The 22788-nt window shown below is 38.3% G+C and overlaps 1 protein-coding gene across 9 annotated transcripts in view; it reads right to left on the reverse strand.

Annotated features, from left to right (window-relative positions):
• Positions 1 to 17513: 17513 nt before the first annotated feature.
• MBNL2 (muscleblind like splicing regulator 2) overlaps positions 17514 to 22788 on the reverse strand; it is a 157336-nt gene continuing 152061 nt past the window's right edge. For 5 of the 9 annotated variants that reach the window (XM_032864137.1, XM_032864134.1, XM_032864133.1 and 2 more), the window contains one exon: positions 17514 to 20295. In XM_032864137.1, coding sequence (XP_032720028.1) covers positions 20168 to 20295 — 128 coding nt within the window. In that variant the 3' untranslated portion in view covers positions 17514 to 20167. The remainder of the gene's footprint in view (positions 20296 to 22788) is intronic. The other 4 variants (XM_032864138.1, XM_032864136.1, XM_032864135.1 and 1 more) reach the window with 1 other exon arrangement.

Genomic DNA, 22788 nt, shown 5'->3' on the forward strand with positions numbered 1-22788 from the left:
TGGCAAAACAGATAAATAGACAATAGCAAAGGCTGAAGAGGATTTGGCATAGAAAACTGGAAAAAACTAATGTCCATTCAACATAGTAAATGGATATTTACAATATTTACTAATCGGGACATAAGTTACAGTATCTTTGCACAGTGGAATGTTATACAGCAGTGAAAAAGGATGGCCATAAGCTAAGTACCTGTGCATGGATAATTCTCACTCATAATGCTGAGTGAGTAAACTAAGTTGCAAGAGAACAGATATCGTATGACATCATTTATATAAAGTTAAAATTTAGAACAATATTTCTTGTGGTCTGAGGATTCATACATGATAAAATTGTGAAGAGAAGCATGGGGAGGGATGGTGTGGTTCAAATATAGGAGGGCAAGTCCCATGACCTAGAAGTGTTCACAGGGGTCTCCCTGTTATTTATTAGGTTGGGAGGTAGACACATGGACATCTGTTGTTTCATTATGTACACATTTTCAAGTCTCAGGTCATGCATATTGCTTTTCTAAAATGAAAAGAGTAAATCATAGAAGAGGGAATGGAGAGGCCTAGTGAGCACTATTCTTTCTCCCTGTGCCCCAGCCCCTTTTTTCTTTTTTACTGGGAAGGGAAGAAGAGAAGAGAACGTGTTCTCTTTCTTGACATAAGATGATCTGGAAGAATTTGAAAGTTTGCACCATTGTGTAGATAAACTGACGTATGAAACAGCAAAATGATGAGTTCAAAGCCAACCTGTTCAACTTTGTTAGTACTTTTTTATTTGGAGGTATCAGGTACAAGGTGTGAATCATGATGTACACAGGAATGATATTGAATTTATTAGGAAACAAAGCTCCACATGATTTTTTCCTTTACAGTCTTTCTTCTTCTCTAACTAACCTAGCTTTTTGAGAAGAACCAAAAGGATACTTATAGAAAGAAGATCAAAATTAAACATATTGGAAAAAATTAAACATATGGGATCATTGATGATATTTATAAAACATATTCTCCCAAAGAAGCTGAAATTTGATGATATGAAGATCTGAAAACCTGTCATCCAAAGGTAGATTTTGGTTGAAATTTTTTGTTTCTTGTTTTCAATTCCATGCACTAAACTGGGTATATTTACATAGCTTATGTCAATATTCACCATAAAACTTGCAAAAATGAAAGAACTCACCAACAGCATCCATATCTCTTCAGTAGATATGGGGTAGATATTTATAAGTGTGTGTTAAAAATTATATGCTTTAATTGTCTCCTCTTTGAAACTAAATCAGTCACCCTCTGGGTAGGGTACAATGTGTTCTGTACTGAATGAGAACCCCTGCTTGGAACAAAGGTGTTGCTGAATAGCTCTGCCAGAGACCTTTATTTCAAAGGCAGAATTTGATTTCACAGGAAATGTGAATCTGAAAGTATTTTACTAGTAATTAGCTTTTAAAATAGCAGAGGTTTCATAGTCTTCATTTATGCTTGGAAGCTGCACATGGATTCTGTGGGGGCTTTTTCTGACTTGCATTAAATTCTTAGGAACATGCTATATTCTAGCTAGGAAATAAAGAGATACCAAACTTGGCCTTCACTGGAGATAGCAACTTCAGAGTAGTCTTGGGGAGGCAGTAAGCCCAGAAGATATGGAAACCCTAAATGTTCTTAATGGGTGCTGTCCCAATCCAGGCCACCCCAACCAACCCCCTTATATTTTTGTCCTCATTTCCGGTGAAATTTTAAAAGAATTCATAATCATAATAACATTTACTAAATGTTCAATCTTATGGTCCCCATTCAGAGATGATAAAACTGAAAACAGAGAGGCTAAGGTCTTGCGAAGGCCCACAGCTAATAAGCAGCCAGAGTCAAGTTAAACCTGGGCAATATGATTTCCAAGTCACTCACTTAGCCACCACGCTACAACTCTTGACATATTGGAAGACATTAAATCAAGGTACTGGTGTGAGTTACTGATATAAGTAGATTCTATCACACTTCCTCTTGTCATGGCTGGTTGACGTTATCTCAGGTAAGTTGAGGCTTAGACTTTACCCCAGCTCTTTACGTATGCAACATGCTACTGGGTAATAATGCTAAATAGTTTTCTAAAGTGGTGATACTAGTTTAAACTCTCAACAACACTGTAACACTGCATGAAAGTATGACTTATTCCACATTTAAAGTGTTCGCTGATCTAATACGTATGAAATGGTATCACATTGTGGTTTTAAATCACATTTCCTTGATTATTGATTCAGTGGAACTTTTCTCACATCTTTTTGGGCCATATATGTTTCCTCTTCTATGAAATGTCTAATCATGTCTTTTACCCATTTTTAATATTGGGTTTTTTTTTTTTTTCTTATTGATTTGTAAGAGCCTTTTACATATGCCAGATACTAATCTTTCATCTCTTATATATTTATCAAATACATTCTCATAGTTTGGATCTTCTTGTCTTCCTTTAGATCATCTTGATAAATAAAAGTTCTTAATCTTAAAGGAGTTAAATTAATCAATCTTTTTCCTTTATGATTTTGAGCTTTTTTAAAAAAACCACGTAATATATCTTACCCTACCCCCAAGATAGTCAAGATATTCTTACGTATTATCTTTTCAAAAATGTATGGTTTTGCCCTTCACATTTAATCCTCTCATCTAATCGGCCCTGATGATTTTCATGTATGGTGCTGGGTAGGGATCCAATTAAAAAACCTTTTTTTAATCATCAGGTAACCAAATGTCCAAATACCATTTATCATGTGGCTTTCCTGCTCCTGCTGATCTTCCATGTCTCTCTGTCCCTCTGTCCCTCTATCATGAGTGAATCTTTCTGCTAAGGATGGACTGTTTTTGGCCTTTCTATTTTGTTCCTTTAGTCTGCCTGTCTAATACTCCATTGGTTCCACATTGTCTTAATTACTATAGCTTGATAATGAGTTCTGATGTGGGCTGGGCAAATCCTTTACCATATTCTCCCGTGCTGGTTTTGGCATTCTTTGTTTATTTATTTGTTGGCTTGTTTTTGTTGTTTTGCATTTCCAAATCCATTTTAGAATTAGTTTGTCAGGTACCATACATAAATTTGTTAGTATTTTGATTTGATTGCATTAAAGCTATAGATTAATATGAGGAGAGGTGATATCTTAAAGATATTGTTTTGTTTCTCATTTATGGTACTGTCCTTTCCTGATTTTATCCTTACTTTGTTATTAACATGAGTTGGGGCATGCATCTTTTTTCCTATCATTTAAAAAATCTTGTATAAAATTGGATTTTCTTATTATTGAATGTTTGGCAAAAATGACCCTTAAAGTTGGCCACACCTGATAATGTGTGTGCATGCATGCATGTGTGTGTGTGTGTGTGTGTGTGTGTAAGAGTGACTAATTTTTTTTTAATTTTTTAAATTTATTTTCAGCATAACAGTATTCATTGTTTTTGCACCACACCCTGTGCTCCATGCAATCCGTGCCCTCTACAATACCCACCACCTGGTTCCCCCAACCTCTCACCCTCCTCCCCTTCAAAACCCTCAGATTGTTTTTCAGAGTCCATAGTCTCTCATGGTTCACTTCCCCTTCCAATTTCCCTCAACTCCCTTCTCCTCTCTAACTCCCTTTCTCCTCCATGCTATTTGTTATGCTCCACAAATAAGTGAAACCATATGATAATTGACTCTCTTTGCTTGACTTATTTCACTCAGCATAATCTCTTCCAGTCCCGTCCATGTTGCTACAAAAGTTGGGTAGTCATCCTTTCTGATGGAGGCATAATACTCCATAGTGTATGTGGACCACATCTTCCTTATCCATTCGTCCAGAGTGACTAATTTTTAACCACAGATTAAATTTGATTGATTGGTAGAGTGTAGAATCTACTTTTATTTTCTATTTCTTTTTGGAGGAGTTTTGGTAACTTGTGTTTTCCAGGGATGGTATTGGCATAAATTGTGCATATGATCTTTTTCCTATCCTGTTAATCTGAGTTGTGTCTTCAGTTATGTCACTGTAAAAAAAAGTCAATCAGTATATTCTTTATTGATGGCCTCTCCCTCTGTTTTCATGACTTCCCTTTTCAAAGGTTTGTCTGTTGAATTATGCTTTTCTGGTAACCATATACTTGATTTCTTGATTCTCTACCTTAGACCTTTATCTTCTGTTTTAGGGGAAATTTCTCTTACATTTATTATTCTCTTCTTTATACTTTCTTGAGACTTATGCTGCTTTTTTGGTTTTGTTTTTTTAATTTGGATGTTGATTTATTAATTTGGGGCCTTTCTTTCCTAATGTAACTATCTGAGGCTATACATTTTCCTTCATCATTTTATTTGCATCTTTAAAGGGTACATACATCTCATTATTGTTCCATTCAGTGTTTTCTAATTTCCATTACACTTACATTCAGAAGACTGTTTTTAAATTACTAAAAAACTGGAATTTCTAGTTATTTTATCATTAATTTCTAATGGTTGTATTTTTTATCAGAAAAAAATGTGATTGGATGAGTGATAGTTATGATTTATTAATAGCCTGGCACAGAGTCAGTTCCTGTAAATGTCCCTTAGGTGCAGGAAAATCACACATACTACTTTATGTCTGAGTTTTGTGTTCATTAGAACAAGCATGTTGATAATGTTCTTTAAATATTAAAAATATTTCCTCATGTACTTGATCTTACTTGACCAGTTCATTACTAAGCAAATACATTAAATTTCCTACTATGATGATCACTCATCGTTCTATCAATTATTGCTTATATATTTTGCATGTATGTTATTATGTGCATAACAGTATAGAACTGATTTCCCTGGTGAATTGGCCATTTGATCATCAGAAAGTGCCCTTTTAAAATGGCTAACTTTGCTTTTGCCTTTAAAATTTATTTATCTGATATAAATGTAGTTATACCAGCTTACTTTTGGTTAGTTTTTCCTAACTTCTCTTTCATTTTTTGCTTTTCCAACTTTCTGTGTGTGTTTATGTTTTTGATGTGCTTATTGTAAACATCACATACCTAGATTTAAAAATAATCCAGTCTGGGGGCCCCTGGGTGGCTCAGTTGCTTAAGCGACTGCCTTTGGCTCAGGTCATGATCCTGGAGTCGCAGGATCAAGACCCACATCGGGCTCCGTGCTCAACAGGGAGTCCTCTCCTCCCTCTGACCCTCCTCCATCTCATGCTCTCTCTCTCATTCTCTTTCTTTCAAATAAATAAATAAATAAAATCATTAAAAAAATAAGACTAATCCAGTCAGGCAGTAATGTATTAGAGAATTCAGTCTACTTATATTTCTTGTCATTAATGACATTTATAATTATTCCTGTTATCTTCTTTTGTGATTTCTATGTATTTTCTTTTTTCAGTTTCTCTCTTTCTTTTTATTTCTCCTTTCTCACCTTCTTTTGGATTGGTTGATTTTTATCTTTCTGAACTTTTTTTTTTCCATTTGGAAGTTGGACTCTCCATGGTTACTCTTAGCAGATACCCTAGAACAGTATCTTTCAAACTATGGGTGGTGAAATCAAGTCCCATGGGGGAATTGATCAAGACTTTAAAAAAAACTATAGAAGAGAAGAGTACATAGAATAGCAAATATGTAATTAGAGAAAATCTTGTTTTCATGACGGTGTTGTTTCTCTATCTTAGAACAGGGATAACCTCCTAAATCTATGGATTTTATTTTCAATCATTCAAACAGCCAGATTGCAGGGTCCTATAGAGCCATATTGGAGCCTGAAGCAGAAGGAAAAATGTGTGCACTTTCCAAGATATCCTCACCTATGCAAAATATATATACTTTTCAGAATATCCTCTCATACTGTGGACCAAGGGGAAAAAGTGACCGAAAATTCAACAGTTGAAAAACCTGATTATAATAGAGCCCCATGTGGCCCCATCTGACGTCAGGCCAGTGTCTACCCTCACAAACCCAACCTGGGGTGGGGGTGGGGGTGGGATGTGCCCAGATTAGAAGGGACAGTTTCTGCTGCACAGTAACACAAGGTGGCAAGTCCAACAAACAGCAACAGCCAGGCTTTGTTCACAAGTTTGATATTTTGTTCATTATGGCTTTTCTGGTTGTTTTGATATTTAAAGATATTTCATTAACAAAAAAAATTTTTTTTTAATCGGCCTTTAAGCATTTCTTACTTTCTAGAAAGCTCCTCGTTGCCTTCAAAGAGATGTGGTTTTTGGTTTTTGTGGGTTTTTTTTAAGATTTTTATTTATTTAGTCGGCAGAGAGAGAAAGAAAGGGAGAGAGAGGGAGAGAGCAAGCGCAAGCAGGGAGGATCAGCGGGCAGGGGAGAAGCAGGCTCCCTGCTGAGCAAGGAGCCCAAGGTGGAGCTCCATCCCAGGAGGCAGCCACCTAAGGCGTCCCTCAAAGAGATGTTTTTAGTATTTGATTCAGCTGTCTTCTTTGTTTTCCACCAGAGACTCATTCCTTGCATTGACCCTGTTGTGCCCCCCGGAAATGGCAGTCTGGAAGGTTCCTTACTGTAAGATGTGAAAAGGAGCTCAGCCAGCATCTGAAGACTGGCATATGGGTCTACCTAACTCTGCACTGAGGCCCTCCAGGCTTTCCAAGTTCCCTTTGCCCCCCAGGAGCAGAGCAGAGGCTGTCTAGTCACAGAAAAGATATACAAAGAGAGAAACTCCTTTCAAAGGACAAACTTGTTGAAGTTTAATTTGTTTTTCAAAGACAACTCATGCTTTCACATTCCAGGCCCAGTTCTAAGGGTTTTGTGTCTGTTAACTCCCTTCATTCTCATGGTCCCCTTCGGAGGCGGGCACTCTTATCATTGGCCCCTCTCCACAGGGAAGGAAAACAGGATGAAGAGTTGTGCCCCTGGTCACACAGACAGAAAGTGGGGAGCTTGGCTACACACAGGAGCTTGTCTACCAGGGCCATGCTCCAGGTCACAATGCAGCCCTGCCTTTTAATGCTACAGAATGACGTGTGGTTTCTATCAGCCCAAAACAAGGCTCAGCAAAGGGCTTCCAGATTGACCCAGTTTCCATGTGCCCCAGCAGCTCCTGTGGGTCCAATATAACAGTTACCATCTCCATGTTTTTAGCTAGTTGGGCCCTAAATATGTTAATTGATCTCTGTGAGGATACCTGCCAGGGCAAAACCACCAAATATGTGGTTTTTATCTGAAACATACTGATGACTCTTGGAGGAGTTGGGATAATCTCGGTATCGATTATGTGTATACGTTTCCTTAATTACTCCTTGCTGTCTTAATGGAGAATTTCATCATCAATCATGCACATATCACCTGAATTGATTCCCAAGGGTGACCTGCTTCAGCTTGCAAACACTGCGAATGACACAGATCACTTCAGGTAGCTTTGAAAGGGCTGTGATGGGTTGAGTAGGCTGCGTTCTGGAGTTTTATATTTCTTGTGTTCTGTCACTGAATCCCACTCCAGGATTATGCTTACCAAACGCAGCCTTTGCTTTAACCTTATACAAAGATATTTGGCTTTCGTGAGAACCAATTTCATCATTTTTCCAGTTTCTTTTCAAATAAGAATTGACATAAGACTCAGGAATATAAAAGACTAAGAGTAAAAATTTGGACTAAGTTAAACGTGACTTTCACTAGTGTTTCTTTCTTTTTTATTTTTTTTTTTAATAAAAGCTGTATTTCCCCTTACAGTAGGTGATATATTGCTGGTTTTTGGAATATATAATAAAAAAAATACTTCAGTTTTGACTTCTTTCTTGTCATTCTCCTTTTTCTTCTATGATTGATTTAATATTCTCTCAGGCAAGGCATTTTTTATAAGCAAACAATCTTCTTTGTCAAAAAGAATCAAATTGTGACTTTAAATATATTTCTTGCATCAGTTTAAAAGGAAATCAAATGCTTGAATAATGGAATTAATCCATGGTAGATTTGCCTCTCTGTTAAAGTTCGGATGCCCTGAGAAGCAGACTCTGAGTTAGAGATTCCAACCCGTGTGGAGGGGAAGGAAGCAGGATTTGGAGGGGGAGAAAGGGGGTTGTGACAGTCTCAACAAAGGCCTCAGCTCACCCCATGGGGAGTGAGAGATGACCCTTCAGTGTTGCCTCCTGTTGGGCAAAGTTGGGCCTGTATACTCCTCTCTCAATCACTGGACAAAGGCTATGCCGGCTGAAGGAGGAGACATTGGACAAGGCGGCTATCAGTAACCAATGAAATTCCAGTTGGTCAATGATGCTGCCATGCCCAAGGGAGGAGACTGAACGTTTCAGGCAAAGGAACAGGAATTCAGGAAGCAGAAAGGACTCTGTGTTTTTGAGAAACAGAAGAGAGGTCTGAGAGATTGGACAAGGATTAGCACAGTGGAATATGACATTGGATGAGGTTGGAGATATTGTTGGCCATGGTAAAGGGTTTGGATTTTATCATAAGGGCAGTTCTCCAATGGGAAAACCATTGAATATTGAATCTTGTTCTGTTTTGGTTTCTATTTTTCTCCCCCACCTTTTAAAACTGAAGCATAATTATCATATAATGTTACATTACATACATATAATATTACATTAGTTTCAGATATATGATATAAAGATTCAATAATTCTGTGCATGCCCAGTACTCATCAAGGTAAGTGTGGTCTTAATCCTCTTTATTCACACCCCCCCCACCACTTTTCCTCTGGCAACTTCTAGTTTGTTCTCTCTATTTAAGAGTCTGTTTTGGGGGGATGCCTGGGTGGCTCAGTCCATTAAGTGGCTGCCTAGGCTCAGGTCATGATCTCAGGGTCCTGGGATCAAGCCCTGCATTGGGCTCCCCACTCAGCTGAGAGCCTGCTTCTCCCTCTCCTTCTGCCTGCTGCTTTGCCTGCTTATACTCTCTATCTCTGTGTCAAATAAATAAAACATTTTTTTAAGTCTATTTTTTTGTTTGTCTTTCTTCTTTGTTTGGTTTCTTAAGTTCCACATATGAGTGAAATCATATGATATTTGTCTTTCTCAGGCTGATTTATTTCACTTGGCATTATACTCTAGCTCTGTTCATGTTGTAAATGGCAAGATTTCATTCTTTTTTATGGTTGAGTAATATTCCATTATAGATGCCACATCTTTAGCCATCTAGGTCTAGACATTAAGGCTGTTTCCATATCTTAACTGTTGTAAATAATGTTGCAATAAATATATGGGGGCATGTACCTTCTCAAATTTGTGTTTTTGTTTTCTATGGGTAAACACTCAGTAGTGGAATTACTGGATCATATGGTATCTCCATTTTTAATTTTTTGAGGAATCTCCATACTGTTTTTCACAGTGGTGACCCCAATTTGCATTCCTACCAATAGTGCACAAGGGTTCTTTTTTCTCCACATCATCACTAACACTTATTTCTTGTGTTTTTGATTGTAGCCATTCTGACAATTTTAAGGTGATATCTCCCTGTGGTTTCTGTTTGATTATTAGAGAAGCTGAGCATCTTTTCATGCATCTGTTGGCCATCTGTATGTCATCTTTGGAAAAATATCTATTTGGGTCCTCTGCCCATTTTTAATTGGATTATTTATTTCTTTGGTGTTGTGTTACATAAGTTCTTTATCTATTTTGGATATTCACCCCTTATTGGAGATATCATTTGCAAATATCTTCTCCCATTGAGTAGGTTGCCTTCTTGTTTTGTTGATGGTTTCCTTTGCTGTGCAGAAGCTTTTTATTTTGGTGTAGTCCCAATAGTTCAATTTTGTTTTTGTTTGTCTTACTTAAGGAGACATATCTAGAAAAATATTTCTGTGGCTAATGTCAAGGAAATTACTGCCTATATTTTTTTTCTAGGAGTTTTATGGTTTCAGTTTCACATTTAGGTCTTTAATACATTTTGAGCTTATTTTCGTGTATGGTGTAAGGAAGTGGTCCAGTTTCATTCTTTTGCATGTAGCTGTTCAGTTTTCCTAGCACCATTTGTTGACTAAATTGTCTTTTTTCCATTGTATATTCTTGCCTCCACTGTTGTAGATTAATTGACCATATAAGTATGACCATTCATGTGACCATATTTCTGGGCTCTTTGTTCTGTTCAATTGGTCTGTGTATCTAGTTTTGTGCCAGTACCATATTGTTTTATTACATCTTTGTAGTACATCTCGAAATCTGGGATTGTGACACTTCTAGCTTTGTTTTTCTTTCTCGAGATTGTTTTGGATCTCTGGGGTCTTTTCTGGTTCAATACAAATTTTAGGATTATTCTTTCTAGTTCTGTGAAAAATGTCATTGGTACTTTTATAAGGATTGCATTAAATCTATAGATTGCTTTGGGTAGTATGGACATTTTAACAATATTGGTCCTTCTAATCTGTGAGCATGGAATATCTTTCCATTAGTTGTGTCATCTTTGATTTTTTTCTTTCATCATAACAGCAGTGGAAAACCATTGAATATTGGAGGTTGTTTTTAAAGATTTTATTTATTTGAGAAAAGGAGAGAGAGATAGAGAGAGAAAACAAGCATGGGGATGGGAAGAGAGAGAGAGAAGCAGACTCCCCACTGAGCAGAAAGCCCTACACCAGGCTTGATCTTAGAACCCTGATATCATGACCTGAGCTGAAGGCACATGCTTAACCTGCTGAGCTAAACAGGCACCCTTTGTTTTGGTTTTTAAGTAGAGCATAGAGGCAGATAAACAATGAAATTAATGAAGCTTAAGCCTTAGGACATCTTATTTGCATGAGTCCTTTCAAGGACCTGCGAGGAACCCTAGCAGTACATTTATCTTGGTTCTAGACAACTTTCAATGGTTGAGGACCGTGGTCTCTTTCCACATTAACTTCCCTTCTGTCACACTCCCTTTTGAGGGGTGGCTTTGGAGTGGCTGTAGTCAGTTTTAGGATCTGGCTCTGAGGACTTTGAGCAGGGATACATCTACCTTGGGTTTTGTGAAATATAAATATATGGGTCCATAGCCATTTCTGTACATGGCTCTGTTGCTCCTCACCATCTCGGTATCAGTACCACCTGACCTAGTATAAAGACATGAAAGTTCAGAACCAGAGGTTTGCCTTGCAGTGAGTGCGTACTCTATAGCCCCCAGGTCTTGAAGTAAGTGGGTGATGGGTAATGAAGAGAAAACATGATCTGAAATCTTGTATAAATGCTGTATATGAAATCCTGTATATGTATATAGTTCACGGACAAGTGCTCTAGACATCAGATGCATAAAATTCTAAGCAGGGGATTTGGTCTTTATTGATGCTTATCTCTCAGGACAAAAAAAATATAAACAATTATAAATGCCCAATAAATTTTCTTCTTTTTATTTATTTTTTTTTAAGATTTTATGTATTTATTTGACAGAGAGAGATCACAAGTAGGCAGAGAGGCAGGCAGAGAGAGAAGGGGGGAAGCAGGCTCCCTGCTGAGCAGAGAGCCCAATATGGGACTTGATCCCAGGACCCTGAGATCATGACCTGAGCTGAAGACAGAGGCGTAACCCACTGTGCCACCCAGGCGCCCAGTTTTTCTTCTTTTTAGGTCAGAAATATGAACACTAGAATTTAACTAAAATCTTTGTGTTTGTAGGGCATGAATCTGTAAGTGTCCAAAAAGCTTTGTGTGTGTGTGTGAACTTGAATGTTAAATATCAATTCAAAAACATTAATACTAAGAGAAAATGTAGCCGACCATGCTTGAAGATTGAATTACCTTTCTGTTCTCTATATGGAAAATGGTATTACAAAAGTGTTGTCACAGGAGGAGATAATCAAAAAGTGATACAGTAAAAAAATTAAGTATTTATAGAGGTGTGTCAAATGGTTAATTTATAAAAATGGCATGTTGTTTATGTGTTTTTGTATATTTATTTTCTTATTTAATTCCATATTCATTTTTTGGATTTTTAAAGATGCCTCTCCCTGCAATTTTATAACATTCAGATCCCACAAAAGCTGGCGTGGACCCACTTCTGACTGGAATGATGCTGAGATATCATGACCTGAGCTGAAGGCACAGTTGGGCCTTTTTTTTTTTTTTTTTTTTTAAATGAAAGTAGTGGGTATTATATGGAGAAAAGACAGGAGTCAAATCAAAGAGGCCACCATTTGCATCCAATTAATCACAATTCTTTTGAGTGTAGTTATTGGAGAGGGTATCAAAATGGTTAGGTGTTGGTATTTGTTTTCTATTGGTCTGCTTTCTAGAGTCAACAGAGCCTCGGGGGTGGGGGGGCATTGGCCCTGATTAGCATAGTGCCACTTCTCAGATTTTAATGTGCTTGTGAATCACCCAGGATGTGGTTAAAATGCAGCTGCAGCCTCAGTAGTCTGGGGCCTGGGATTCTACATTTCTAACAAGAGCCCAGGTTTTCCCAAAAGAGGTTCAAGGATCTCATTAGGGGGTAGTGGGATAGTAAAGCATTGTGGATCTAGAGCCAGACTTCCTGGTTTCAATGCCCATTTTACTACAGACTTCGGACTTTGGTTGAGTTGTCTAATCTTTCCAGTGCTCAGGTTTCTCATCCGTAAATTGGGGATGCTAATAATAGAATCAACCATAGAAGGTTGTAAAGAATAAAAGAGATGAATCATGGTAAGAGGTTATCACGATATACAGGCTCAGAAAATGTTTGATATCACTGTTCTTGTTGCAGATAGAACACTTAGCTTGGCTATGAATAGCCAAGCGTGGCTGCGACTTCTTGTGCTTGACTGCCGAAATTCCTCATGCATGTGGAAAGAAAGAGCCCGTCCCTACATCATGGATGAAGAAAAACCAATCCAATCACCAAAAACTTACAAACAATGACATAGATTTGCAAATCAACATTACCAACTAAAATAAATATTGAGGCTAGTCAAGAACATGCTACATTACTAACCAAATCACAGAATATTGCATCTAGAAGTTAGAGACCTTATAGTCCAACCACCTCAGTCTGCAAACAAAACAAAGCAAACAAATGAAAGAGGCCTGGTGGTCATGACTGGTCACATTACATTGTGTAGGTAGAATCTCTATTGAAAAGGGAACACATACTCGTTTATTGATACGTTGAGATCTATATAAACCAATCTTCATTAGGCTCCTATTAGTTGTAGATGGAATTGTGTTCCTCAGGATGATATATTGACATTCCAGCCCCTAGTACCTGTGAATGTGACCTTTTTGGAAAAAGGGGCTTTATAAGATATAATTAATATTTGATAATATAATCAAGGTCATGGAGTGGGTCCTAATCCCACAAGACTGGTAACCTTTTAAGAATATAGCTTTAGGGGCGCCTGGGTGGGTCAGTGGGTTAAGCCTCTGCCTTTGATGCAGGTCATGATCTCAGGGTCCTGGGATCAAATCCCACATCTGGCTCTCTGCTCAGCGGGTAGCCTGCTTCCTCTTCCTCTCTCTCTCTCTCTGCCTACTTGTGATCTCTCTGTGTCAAATAAATAAATAAATAAATAAATAAAATATTTTAAAAAACCCCCAAAACAAGGAAGATAGCTTTAAGACAGAGTCACAGGGAGAGGATCATGGGATGACAGAGGTCGAGATTGGAGCGATCAGTTGTGGGCCAAGGAATGTCAAGGACTGATGGCCACCAGCAGAGGATAGGAAGACACAGAGATGGATTCTATCCAGAGTCTCAGAGGGAGCAGGGTGCTGCAAACACCTCAGTTCCAGACTGCTAGCTTCCAGAGCTGTGAGGGAATACATTTCTGTCGTCAGCTGCCCTCTCTGGGGCTTTGTCATGGTATCTCTAAGAAACTCACACAGAGGGCTTTATCCTTTCCCTGTTGTTCCCAGCTCCTTTCTTCCTCCTCTGCTACATGGAAAGCTTCTTGAGGGTAGGGATTGGACTTTGCTCATGTTCACGTCCCTTGAGCATCTAGCCGTGCTTAGTCAGGGCTCAAGGAGCATTTGTTGAAATAATTGTAGGCTTCCACAGAAATAATGCGGCTCATCATTTGAGATTATAAATTCCCTATAATTTGCCTGTCAGCTTTTGACATTAATTGTCATTGAGGAAACAGAAGAGGTGCCTCTTCATTGCCAAGAGATGTTTGGTTAGAAAGGGGACATAAATATTTACAGGGAAACACAAGAGCTTATTTTAATATCATTTTAAGAACAGTAACTCCTGCTCACCGAGAGTTTGCCACGTGTCAGGCTCTGTTCTGTGGTCAGTATATCTTCTTTAATTTAATCCTTATAACGTCCTGGTGAGGTAGATCCTATTGTCAGCCCCAGCTTCCTGATGAAAAATCCCGAAGCTTAGTAGCTGTAGAAAGCCAAGTGGAGAGTCCGACTTGGGCAGTCTGATTGGAAACTTTGCTAGACCATTCGACCGTTGTGAAGTGCGGACCCTGATCTTCCCTTTCTGAAAAAGCCTCAACTTTGTGTTTATGTGTAATAACGTGTGTAGGCTGCTCTCCCTGTAACTGTGTGCACGTGTGTCTGTCAGCACGTGCTGACCAGGAATTTAATCTGTAGTGTGCTTGTTATTTCTGTGTACCTCCTGTCTGTTCGCTTGGACCTAGCTAGAGCGGAGGAAGCAGGTCTTTCTTAAGCTGTTGTGCTACTTGGTACGTACACTTCTCCCTGTTGGAAACCCCAGGTTTTTATCTGAGTGGCTTTGCAGCTCTGCACTGCAGAACCTACTGGAAGCTGCAGCTCAGGTGCCGAGAGCCCCTCGCCGTTAGGGCTCTTGGCTCCTGTTTTGCTTCGGTGCTTCTGTGGGGTCGCCCCTTGTGTGAAGGAGGGCTTCTCGAGCAAAGGAAGAGTTAGACTTCCCTAACTTGGACCATTTGAGTTTATGCATGAAGACTGATAAATAAATATCTTCCTGTGCTTCTACAAGCCAGAGTCCTGGGAAAACCCTGGTAAAGTTATCAGAGAAAGGAACACTACCAAAATCTAACATGGCGGGCTCTCTGGACACAGTTGGATTTTAGGGCTTCTGGGACCCATGTGGGATCTTTATCCAGAAATCCATTCTTTCCAGGGGCTGCTTCATCATGACTTGATGGCTTGTCCTTATTGAGAAAATCACAATGGCTTTCATTATTTTTGATTCCAAGAGAACCATAGAGAAACCTGGTAAAACAATAACAACAAAACAAAAACCGGTAACACTGGAGAGATGATTAACATAGGACTCCTTCCAGTCCCCTCTGGTCCTCATACAAAGAATTAGGCTCCATCCCAAATCTAGAAGAGGACTTTGGAGCCATAGCTTCAAAATATTTCATACATCATATTCTTGTGATAGGGAAGAAAACCTGCTTCCATAACCCAGTAAAGGATTCTTATTACAGCTTCACCTTAAACCTGGATGGATGCTTTACTCTGAATTCTTTTCTGAAATTCTGACCTGGAGGATGCCAGAAAGACAGTTCAAGTCAACCTGACCATAGAAGTAAGACAAGCCAGGGTTATCAGAGTTCTGCTGTTCTAAGTCATCTTGGAAGAGTTACATAATTCTTATGAGCCTTGATTTCTTGTCTACTTGATGGGTATAATAGCTCCCTGGTGATGCTAAGGATTATGTCAAGTGTATATGAACCAAACAAAGTTAGTGTCTGGCCGTATCTTATCATGAAAACAGATTGATGGGTTTTCACCAAATTTGGAGGGGCTATCTGAAGGGTTGGATTAAAATACAAGCCAAGTAGCAAGGACGACATTTACTTTGGGTGGTGGCTAAAGGGACACCTAGAACGGGTGGGCTGTTGTTTTACATAACAGCCACATGAGAGGGAGACAGTGAGGTCACGTGCAGTTGGAATGAGCCAGGCCAAGGTTTTTGGCCAAGCTGTAGCTCGAGTCACCCCACAGGCAGACCCTGAAAGGCAGTGCTGATCCAGAATGAGGCCAGTGCTCGCAGCAGAATCTCTGTACGCCTTGAGTCGGAATCTTTGTAGTAGTTAGAATTTACTTCTCAGTGATTAGTAATTCTCTTCAATGACACAGGATGGGCTTGTTAAAAACCTACAGAGACCGTTTAGCTTAGGATTTGGTGCAGAAGTTAGGTCAATTCCACCACATCCCCCCCTTCCTGCTCTCCACCTCCCCGACCAAGAGTAAGGAATTCATTATTAATGTTTCATTTTGTATTAATCGTACTTAGTCATAGCGACTCTGTCATTTCTGTGGAGATAGAGCAGTCCAAAGGCAATAACAGCCTAGTATTTCAGATGCACTAGGATGTTTTGGGGAAGAAGCCATCATTCTCTAGCACACCAGTATTTAGTCCCTGCAAATACTAGAACACTGAACTGTATTTTGGTTTGCCTGGCTGTCCCTAAAATCTTTTGAAGGGTTGTGAAAGATCTCGATTAATAATGAAAGAGTATATTTCTGGGTTTAAATAACCCTTCTCTCTTGGCAAGTAATTGTAGAATAATGATATTTTATATGTAACTATTTTCTATGCTGAAGGGGTGAACTAGTTTTACTCTCTCGGGTTTAAGTTTCACTTTTGATTTTGACGTGGTACCATGAAAAGTCAGTCTACTGATTGAAACGACACTTCCTAAAACTAGGTGTGAAAATTTTAAGGACAGTTTGTCTTAGATCTTTCCCTCAAGATAACAACTTGTTTCCCCAAGTTGATACCTTGAACTCAACTATTAACAGAGAATGTTTTCTTGTCACGAGTATCTGATATGACAGCAGCTTTTCTTCTGCGTTACAATAAAAACACTGCTGGTCCACACAGGCGGCCAGTTTTTCAAACCCCTGCAAAGGTGTGAATCCTGATGGCACAGTTAAAAAATATAAGTGCCTTTATTTTGCATCTGCCTGATCTGTTGAATGTTCGTTTCTTACTCTTCCTTGTAAGGGGTATCATAACCACTCAGAAGGCTGAAGCTTTAGATCTGCCCTGGACAAAACCTTCTTGCCCCCCAACCCCCGTGACCCCCATTCCTGTCTGGGCCTGTAGAGGAGGTGATTTCTGCCAATCTCTGCGAGACAAGGACTGTTCCAACCCAACAGCTAATGCCACCCTCCTTGAGAAATACCGTGAGGCCCAAAGGGCTGAGGAAGGAGAAAGGCAAGAAGGTGCGCACCACCTCGTTGGGGGAGACCCAAACAGCTGCCCTCAGGTGTCACGCTCAGCTCTTGTCTCCTTAGCGCACCTGGCCGTGATATCTGCAGGGAACAGGCCTCCCCATTCTGCGTCTCTCGGCAGCCACAGCTGTAAGCTATGTCCTCTTGCCAGAAGGCTCATGCTCTTGCCAGGAGCCTGTCCTGTGGGTTAGTGGACACTTTCTTGCCTTAATGAAACGGACATATTGTTCCCATTTGGTTACTAAAGTTCTCTTCGTTATTGGGCCAAATCCCAAGGAGGAGGGCCAAGTGGCGGGGTTTACCTTTATTTCTAATTTCAGAACTTCCAAAATGATCCCTTTAAGTTGCTTTTCTTATTGTTAGAAAGCCAAAACCAAAAAAGCAAAACCCGTCAATCTCCCACTTGAAGACCAGGGCTCGCCTTCGTTTGAAGTCACCAAAGGTTTTCTCCGCGACTGTGAAGACTGTTTCATGCGGCTCATGATCCATCTGTCTCAACACAGAAAGGAGAAAGACTAGAAATCCTTTTAAATGCTTCTTTTATTTCATTGGTTGTACATTGGGTGAGTGAACTGAATATTACAACCAAAACATAGAGTTGATACAAATTAGACTCCTGTTTACACTGTAAGGTAATGAATGAGGGAATTCTTTAAGTGTTACAGAAAGATTTAGTAGAAATGTTACCAGTGGTATGGCTGAAGGAATATTTCTGTGAAGTGCTGTTATATTCCTGAAAACCAAGAGTGAAATGTAGTTCCCATACAAGTGGCGAGTTCATCTCTTAACTACAGTATTTGTTGAACTGCTATCTTCATGTCTTGGATATTGGTGATTTTATTTTTGTAATTAAACAAAGCATTTAAGATTTATTCATCATAGTCAGACTTCTGAATATAAACAAACTTTTGGCAAATAATATTTATACAGAAAAATAGTTTTAGATCCTCTCAAATCCCAGAATTATTCTATAAAATTACATTATAAATAAATAAAAAGCAAAATCTGTTGTACATATATTTGTACATCTATGCATTTGCCTTGCCTCCTCCTTATTGTAAATGGCATATTTATGACTCTTTGCATATTATAATCACAATTCTGGAAAATGGATATCATAGTAAAAATACAGTCTTCTATATCTGTTTGGGGATACAGGTGATGTTTTTGATGCTCCATTATTAAAGGGCTGAAAATAGCTGTGTGCTAATAATTTTAAAAATCAAAATCATGAAACAAAAGAAAGACAACGTGACAACAATTAGTCTACAAAAATATTTCAGTGATTCCTGTAATTCACCTTTTCGTTATGTACTAGGTTCTCAATGAGTTTAAGTGAAATAACAAAGAAAGAGAAAAGAAAAGACGAAAACAAGTTTGAATGTTTTAGGCAAGTTGTAGCGTAACTACATTGTTATAGTTGAGAAAATTACAAATATCGATAATACATAAAGATGAAGCTACCAAAGAAATACAAGTTAGATACAATACTTTCCCACAAATTAAAACAAATGCCACAATACAAGCACTACGTAAGATCACACTTAAGAATGTGATTTTCTTTCGATGGGGTTATCAAATCTACAAGATAAGATGGTCATTAGACGTCGACCGACATGAATTAAAATGGCGGATCTCTTTTTTTTTCTCCAACAAAAAATGATATGGTTGGTGCAGCTAGTTTTCAGAACAGGCGGTGATGCCAAAATTTAAAATATTTTACATTCAATCTCAAAAGTCAAAATACTTCAATCGCTAATATGTTCACAAAGAAAATGGATGTTTTAAACAATTACACAGAATATTCATTTATAACAGCTGTTTTGTTTTTTAAACAATAATTTAAAAACTATGTAGGTACTGTATACGCTATGTGCAACATATAAAATGTGAAATATGAAATATTTGGTACGATAGTGTTTAAAATAAACTTTAAAACAAACTTTCTGAACAAAATGTAATTGTATCGCTATTACCTTGAAGATCAACCAAGTATTTAAAAAAGTAAACAACATTAAAATATGTTTCATTCATATATAGTATATATATGTATGTGTATATATAATATGTATGTACTTGTATTAAAGTTTTTTATACTTTTGAGACATAAAATATGCTTTAAGGTGAAAGAATTAAAAGAACTATTTTTTTTTCCATGCTGTAGTCAGTTACAACCCTTTAATCCAACTTTTGAAATGCAAAACAGTAATGGAGTTTTTAAAAAGTGAAACTATCTACTTTTTGTTTACATAGTAATTTAGATTAAAGTCACAGTCAAATTTTCAGTGACTAAACTCAAACTTACTTAAATTAGAATATTATACAGATCTCCTCACCTACAGCTTCGTTGTTTGACTAGGTTTTTAGTTTAGAAGTTATTCTGTAATAGGCAACCGGATGGTGAGTTGGAAAAACTAACCCCTTAGATTAGACTGTTGGCATGGGCCTCTCGTTCTTGTCAAGCTGGATGAAGTCTGGCAAAATCTAGGCACTTCTACAAAGTCTCTCTTATAAAACAACTTTAAAAATATACTTGTAAAATAATACCTTCAAGACTTTGTTTGGTGGGGTATGAAGCTCATACCGTGCAAAGTTTCTTTTTCAATCTAGTTAATGTTATTCTAGAATCACACGATTCAATGCGGCATCTCCAGGCAAACCAAATACCACACTCTGATGTGTCCCCCGTACTTGTGCTTGAATTTCCACTCAAATTTTAGACCTGTGGGACAGGTGTGAGTTTTACTTCACTTCTCACCTTTGCTGCAGCATTCGTGGTGTGAAGAAGCGAACCACACTCTTTGATCCAGTGGGCAAATGAAATGACAGTAATTGGCGTTTGAATCGAACCTGCCCTTGGAACAGATTTCTTAACTAATGCGAACTGTTTATTGCTAACTTGGAAAGAGTCTCAATTGAAATGAGTACATTGGTTGGACTTTCCTGCATCAGCTATGGTTATGGAGATAAGACAATATTCCTAGGACAGAAACTATGTTTAGAAACCCTTGAAAAGTAAACTTTATCCTTTATGTCTTTAAACGTCACAGCTGGTCTCAGGTAGTTAACTATCTTAGGTTGGAATATACTAAGCATACCATATTTAATACTCATATATGATGTAGCAGCACTAGCTTCTTACAGTTGTGGTCTGTCCGGAAGAACTAATTCTTTATTTAGCATGCAGTTTGTGGCAATTCTATTGAGGAGGAAACAGGATAGTATGTACAGTAACAATGTTTAGTTATTCTCAATGCAGATTCTTGGCATTCCATTCCGTTTCTGCTGATTATTTCAGAATTATCTGTTAAAGAGAAAGACAAGCGTGCTTTAGACATCCTCCTCAGAGGGAAAATAACGAGCATAAGTTTTACTCTTTGAAAACGGGAATTTTCTTCCCTTTCTCATTAGGATATATTTTCATCTTTTGAGGCAATCGTAATTTTGAGCAATCCCCACCCTTCGTGCCGAAAAATTTTACACGTAAGCACTCCTGCCATGTGGCCGCTGTGACAAATGGGGATTTGAATGCACGCTATCGTATTTTCTGTAAAACTCAGACAGCGTATATGTGGGCATCCAGTGTGCCTGGGCCCTGATCTCCTTTATTAGTTCCTGCTTCATGTCTCTTTCTGATATGTTCCCATTATCAACCAATTAGTATTTGCTAAATATTATGATCAGGGAGTCTAATCAGAGAATTAGTTTGTACATGGAAAGTTGTGGGAAAAGGTTAAATGTAAATATTTTTAAATGTATGATAAATTGTTATTTGTTAACTTGCATATAAAATTCAGAGATGTGTTCCCATCAAAAGTAATTTTGTTCCCAAGGTATAAAAACAACCAGTTTCAAATTCAGGGAACGTATGAATGTCCCAAATCAAAGGGAAAAAGGGGCAACATTCTAATAAAGCAGTTAAAACATTCTAAATAAATCCAAAAGCACAGACAAAGCTGAACTATCAAATGCAAATCATGGTCCCAGGAGCCTGATTTCCAAGTTCATTTCCAACTCCATACCTTTGCAAAAAGACAGGGAGTTTGCCCTGTCTGACCCAGTCCTCTAAATGTCAAGCTTTTAAAAAAGCCAACCTTTTAACACATTCTAACAAAATTATTTACTCTTTGAGCCATGCTTCAAAACCAATCTTTGCGAAATTACTGAAATATTTACTTATTAAACTGCTGAGAACCTATGTTTAGGGAAAGAAATCAGTGAAAATTCTTTACGATCAAGCTAATATTCCCGCATACTGGGATCCAATTCCTAGTAAGAGCCTCATTTCTATGTATAAATTCTTAGCCCACTATGTTAGAATTCACATATATAAATATTTTCTCTTTCAAGTGGGTGTTCCTGCAGTTTGCATAATATACTCAGATAATACCAACTCAGATAATTCCTCCCACGAAATAGACAGGAGTATCCATTGATTTATTGGAACCTACAGATTTGCGTGGAATTGATGAAAGTAGAGCAAGAACTCATTTATGTTAAATATTTATACTAAATGGAAACTCAAAACTTCAAAGTTCCTGAGAATTTAATTAATTGGGAAAAATCACATTCCTTGTCTTGCATCCTGATAGATAAATAAAAATGAGATATAATGATCTGATATGTAAATATTATCATGGTATCTTTGACTAGCCACTGCAAGTTGCCAATATCAAATTCTTTGGATGGTTATATTATAACTTCACTTTGGGGTTTACCTGTTTGGTTATTCAATAGGAATTATCCTATTTCGTCCCTTAGCTTCATTGCCATCTGTAAGGTTCCAAATTAAGAATGTGTTGCGGGACACCAAATCGTGTCCTTTTCTCTTTCTTCTTTCCTTTTACTTTAGCAAGACTCCCTCTAAAATATTTACAGCACAAAATCTTGCAATTTCTTAAAATCAATACATAAATAATATATATTTTATAATAGATTCATATCCTTGTTTATTAAGTGACACCAAACTGTCGTACAGAATGATATTCTTAGGCACCTGGAAAGAAAAGTATTCTACCGCATGCCTAGCAATGGGCTATTATAGAAATGAGTTAGAGCAATGCTTTGGACTCATACCTGACAGAGAGATATGTACAACCACCTGGGTTTAAGTGAACTGTAAATTAACCTTGAAGTTCACTCAGAACATTACCTAGACTCACCCAGCCTGCTCTTACCCCCATCCCAGCCTATATCAGATCCATTACATGGATAAAGACAATATAAATGCCTGTTACACGAGGAAGCCGTCCGCTATTACAGCTGCCTGGTGTTTAGGCCTGGAAATTGGCTCTACCCTGGTCTCTATCCTCAGCTAACTTGTGGAGTATCCTCTGGGATATTAAAAAAAAAAAAAAAAAAAGGAAAAAAGAATTACTCTCCTGGCAGCTGCAAGCTTCAAGAGGTCCAAGAGATTTGACTTTAGAAGGTAAGAAAGCTGTGCGTGTTTCATTTTTTGGGTGGTGACATTTTCTGGAAAATATAACTTGATTATTAATTTTTCCCTCCTGAGAAATAGAGCTCGCTGGCACAATCTTTAGTGTTCTCCGGGGGGAGACACAGTCTGGAAATACAGACAGGTGTCCGGTGAGGAGTGGCTACGGAGTATTTCTGAAGTAACCTGCTGCCCATTTGATTGCTATTTCTGACGTCAGGAGACTGCAGTGTGACGTCAGACACTAAGGGCCCGAGGGCCCTCAGAGGGACAGGGCAGTTTTCTGCTGGGGGATAGCTCTGGAGGGAAGAGAAGAGCCAAGTGTGTGTGTGGGTGGGGAGGGGCTGGGTGTGGGGAGAAGGG

Source organism: Lontra canadensis, unplaced genomic scaffold (genome assembly GCF_010015895.1).
Source record: "Lontra canadensis isolate GAN:19392208 unplaced genomic scaffold, GSC_riverotter_1.0 scaffold26, whole genome shotgun sequence".
Lineage (NCBI taxonomy): Eukaryota > Metazoa > Chordata > Mammalia > Carnivora > Mustelidae > Lontra > Lontra canadensis.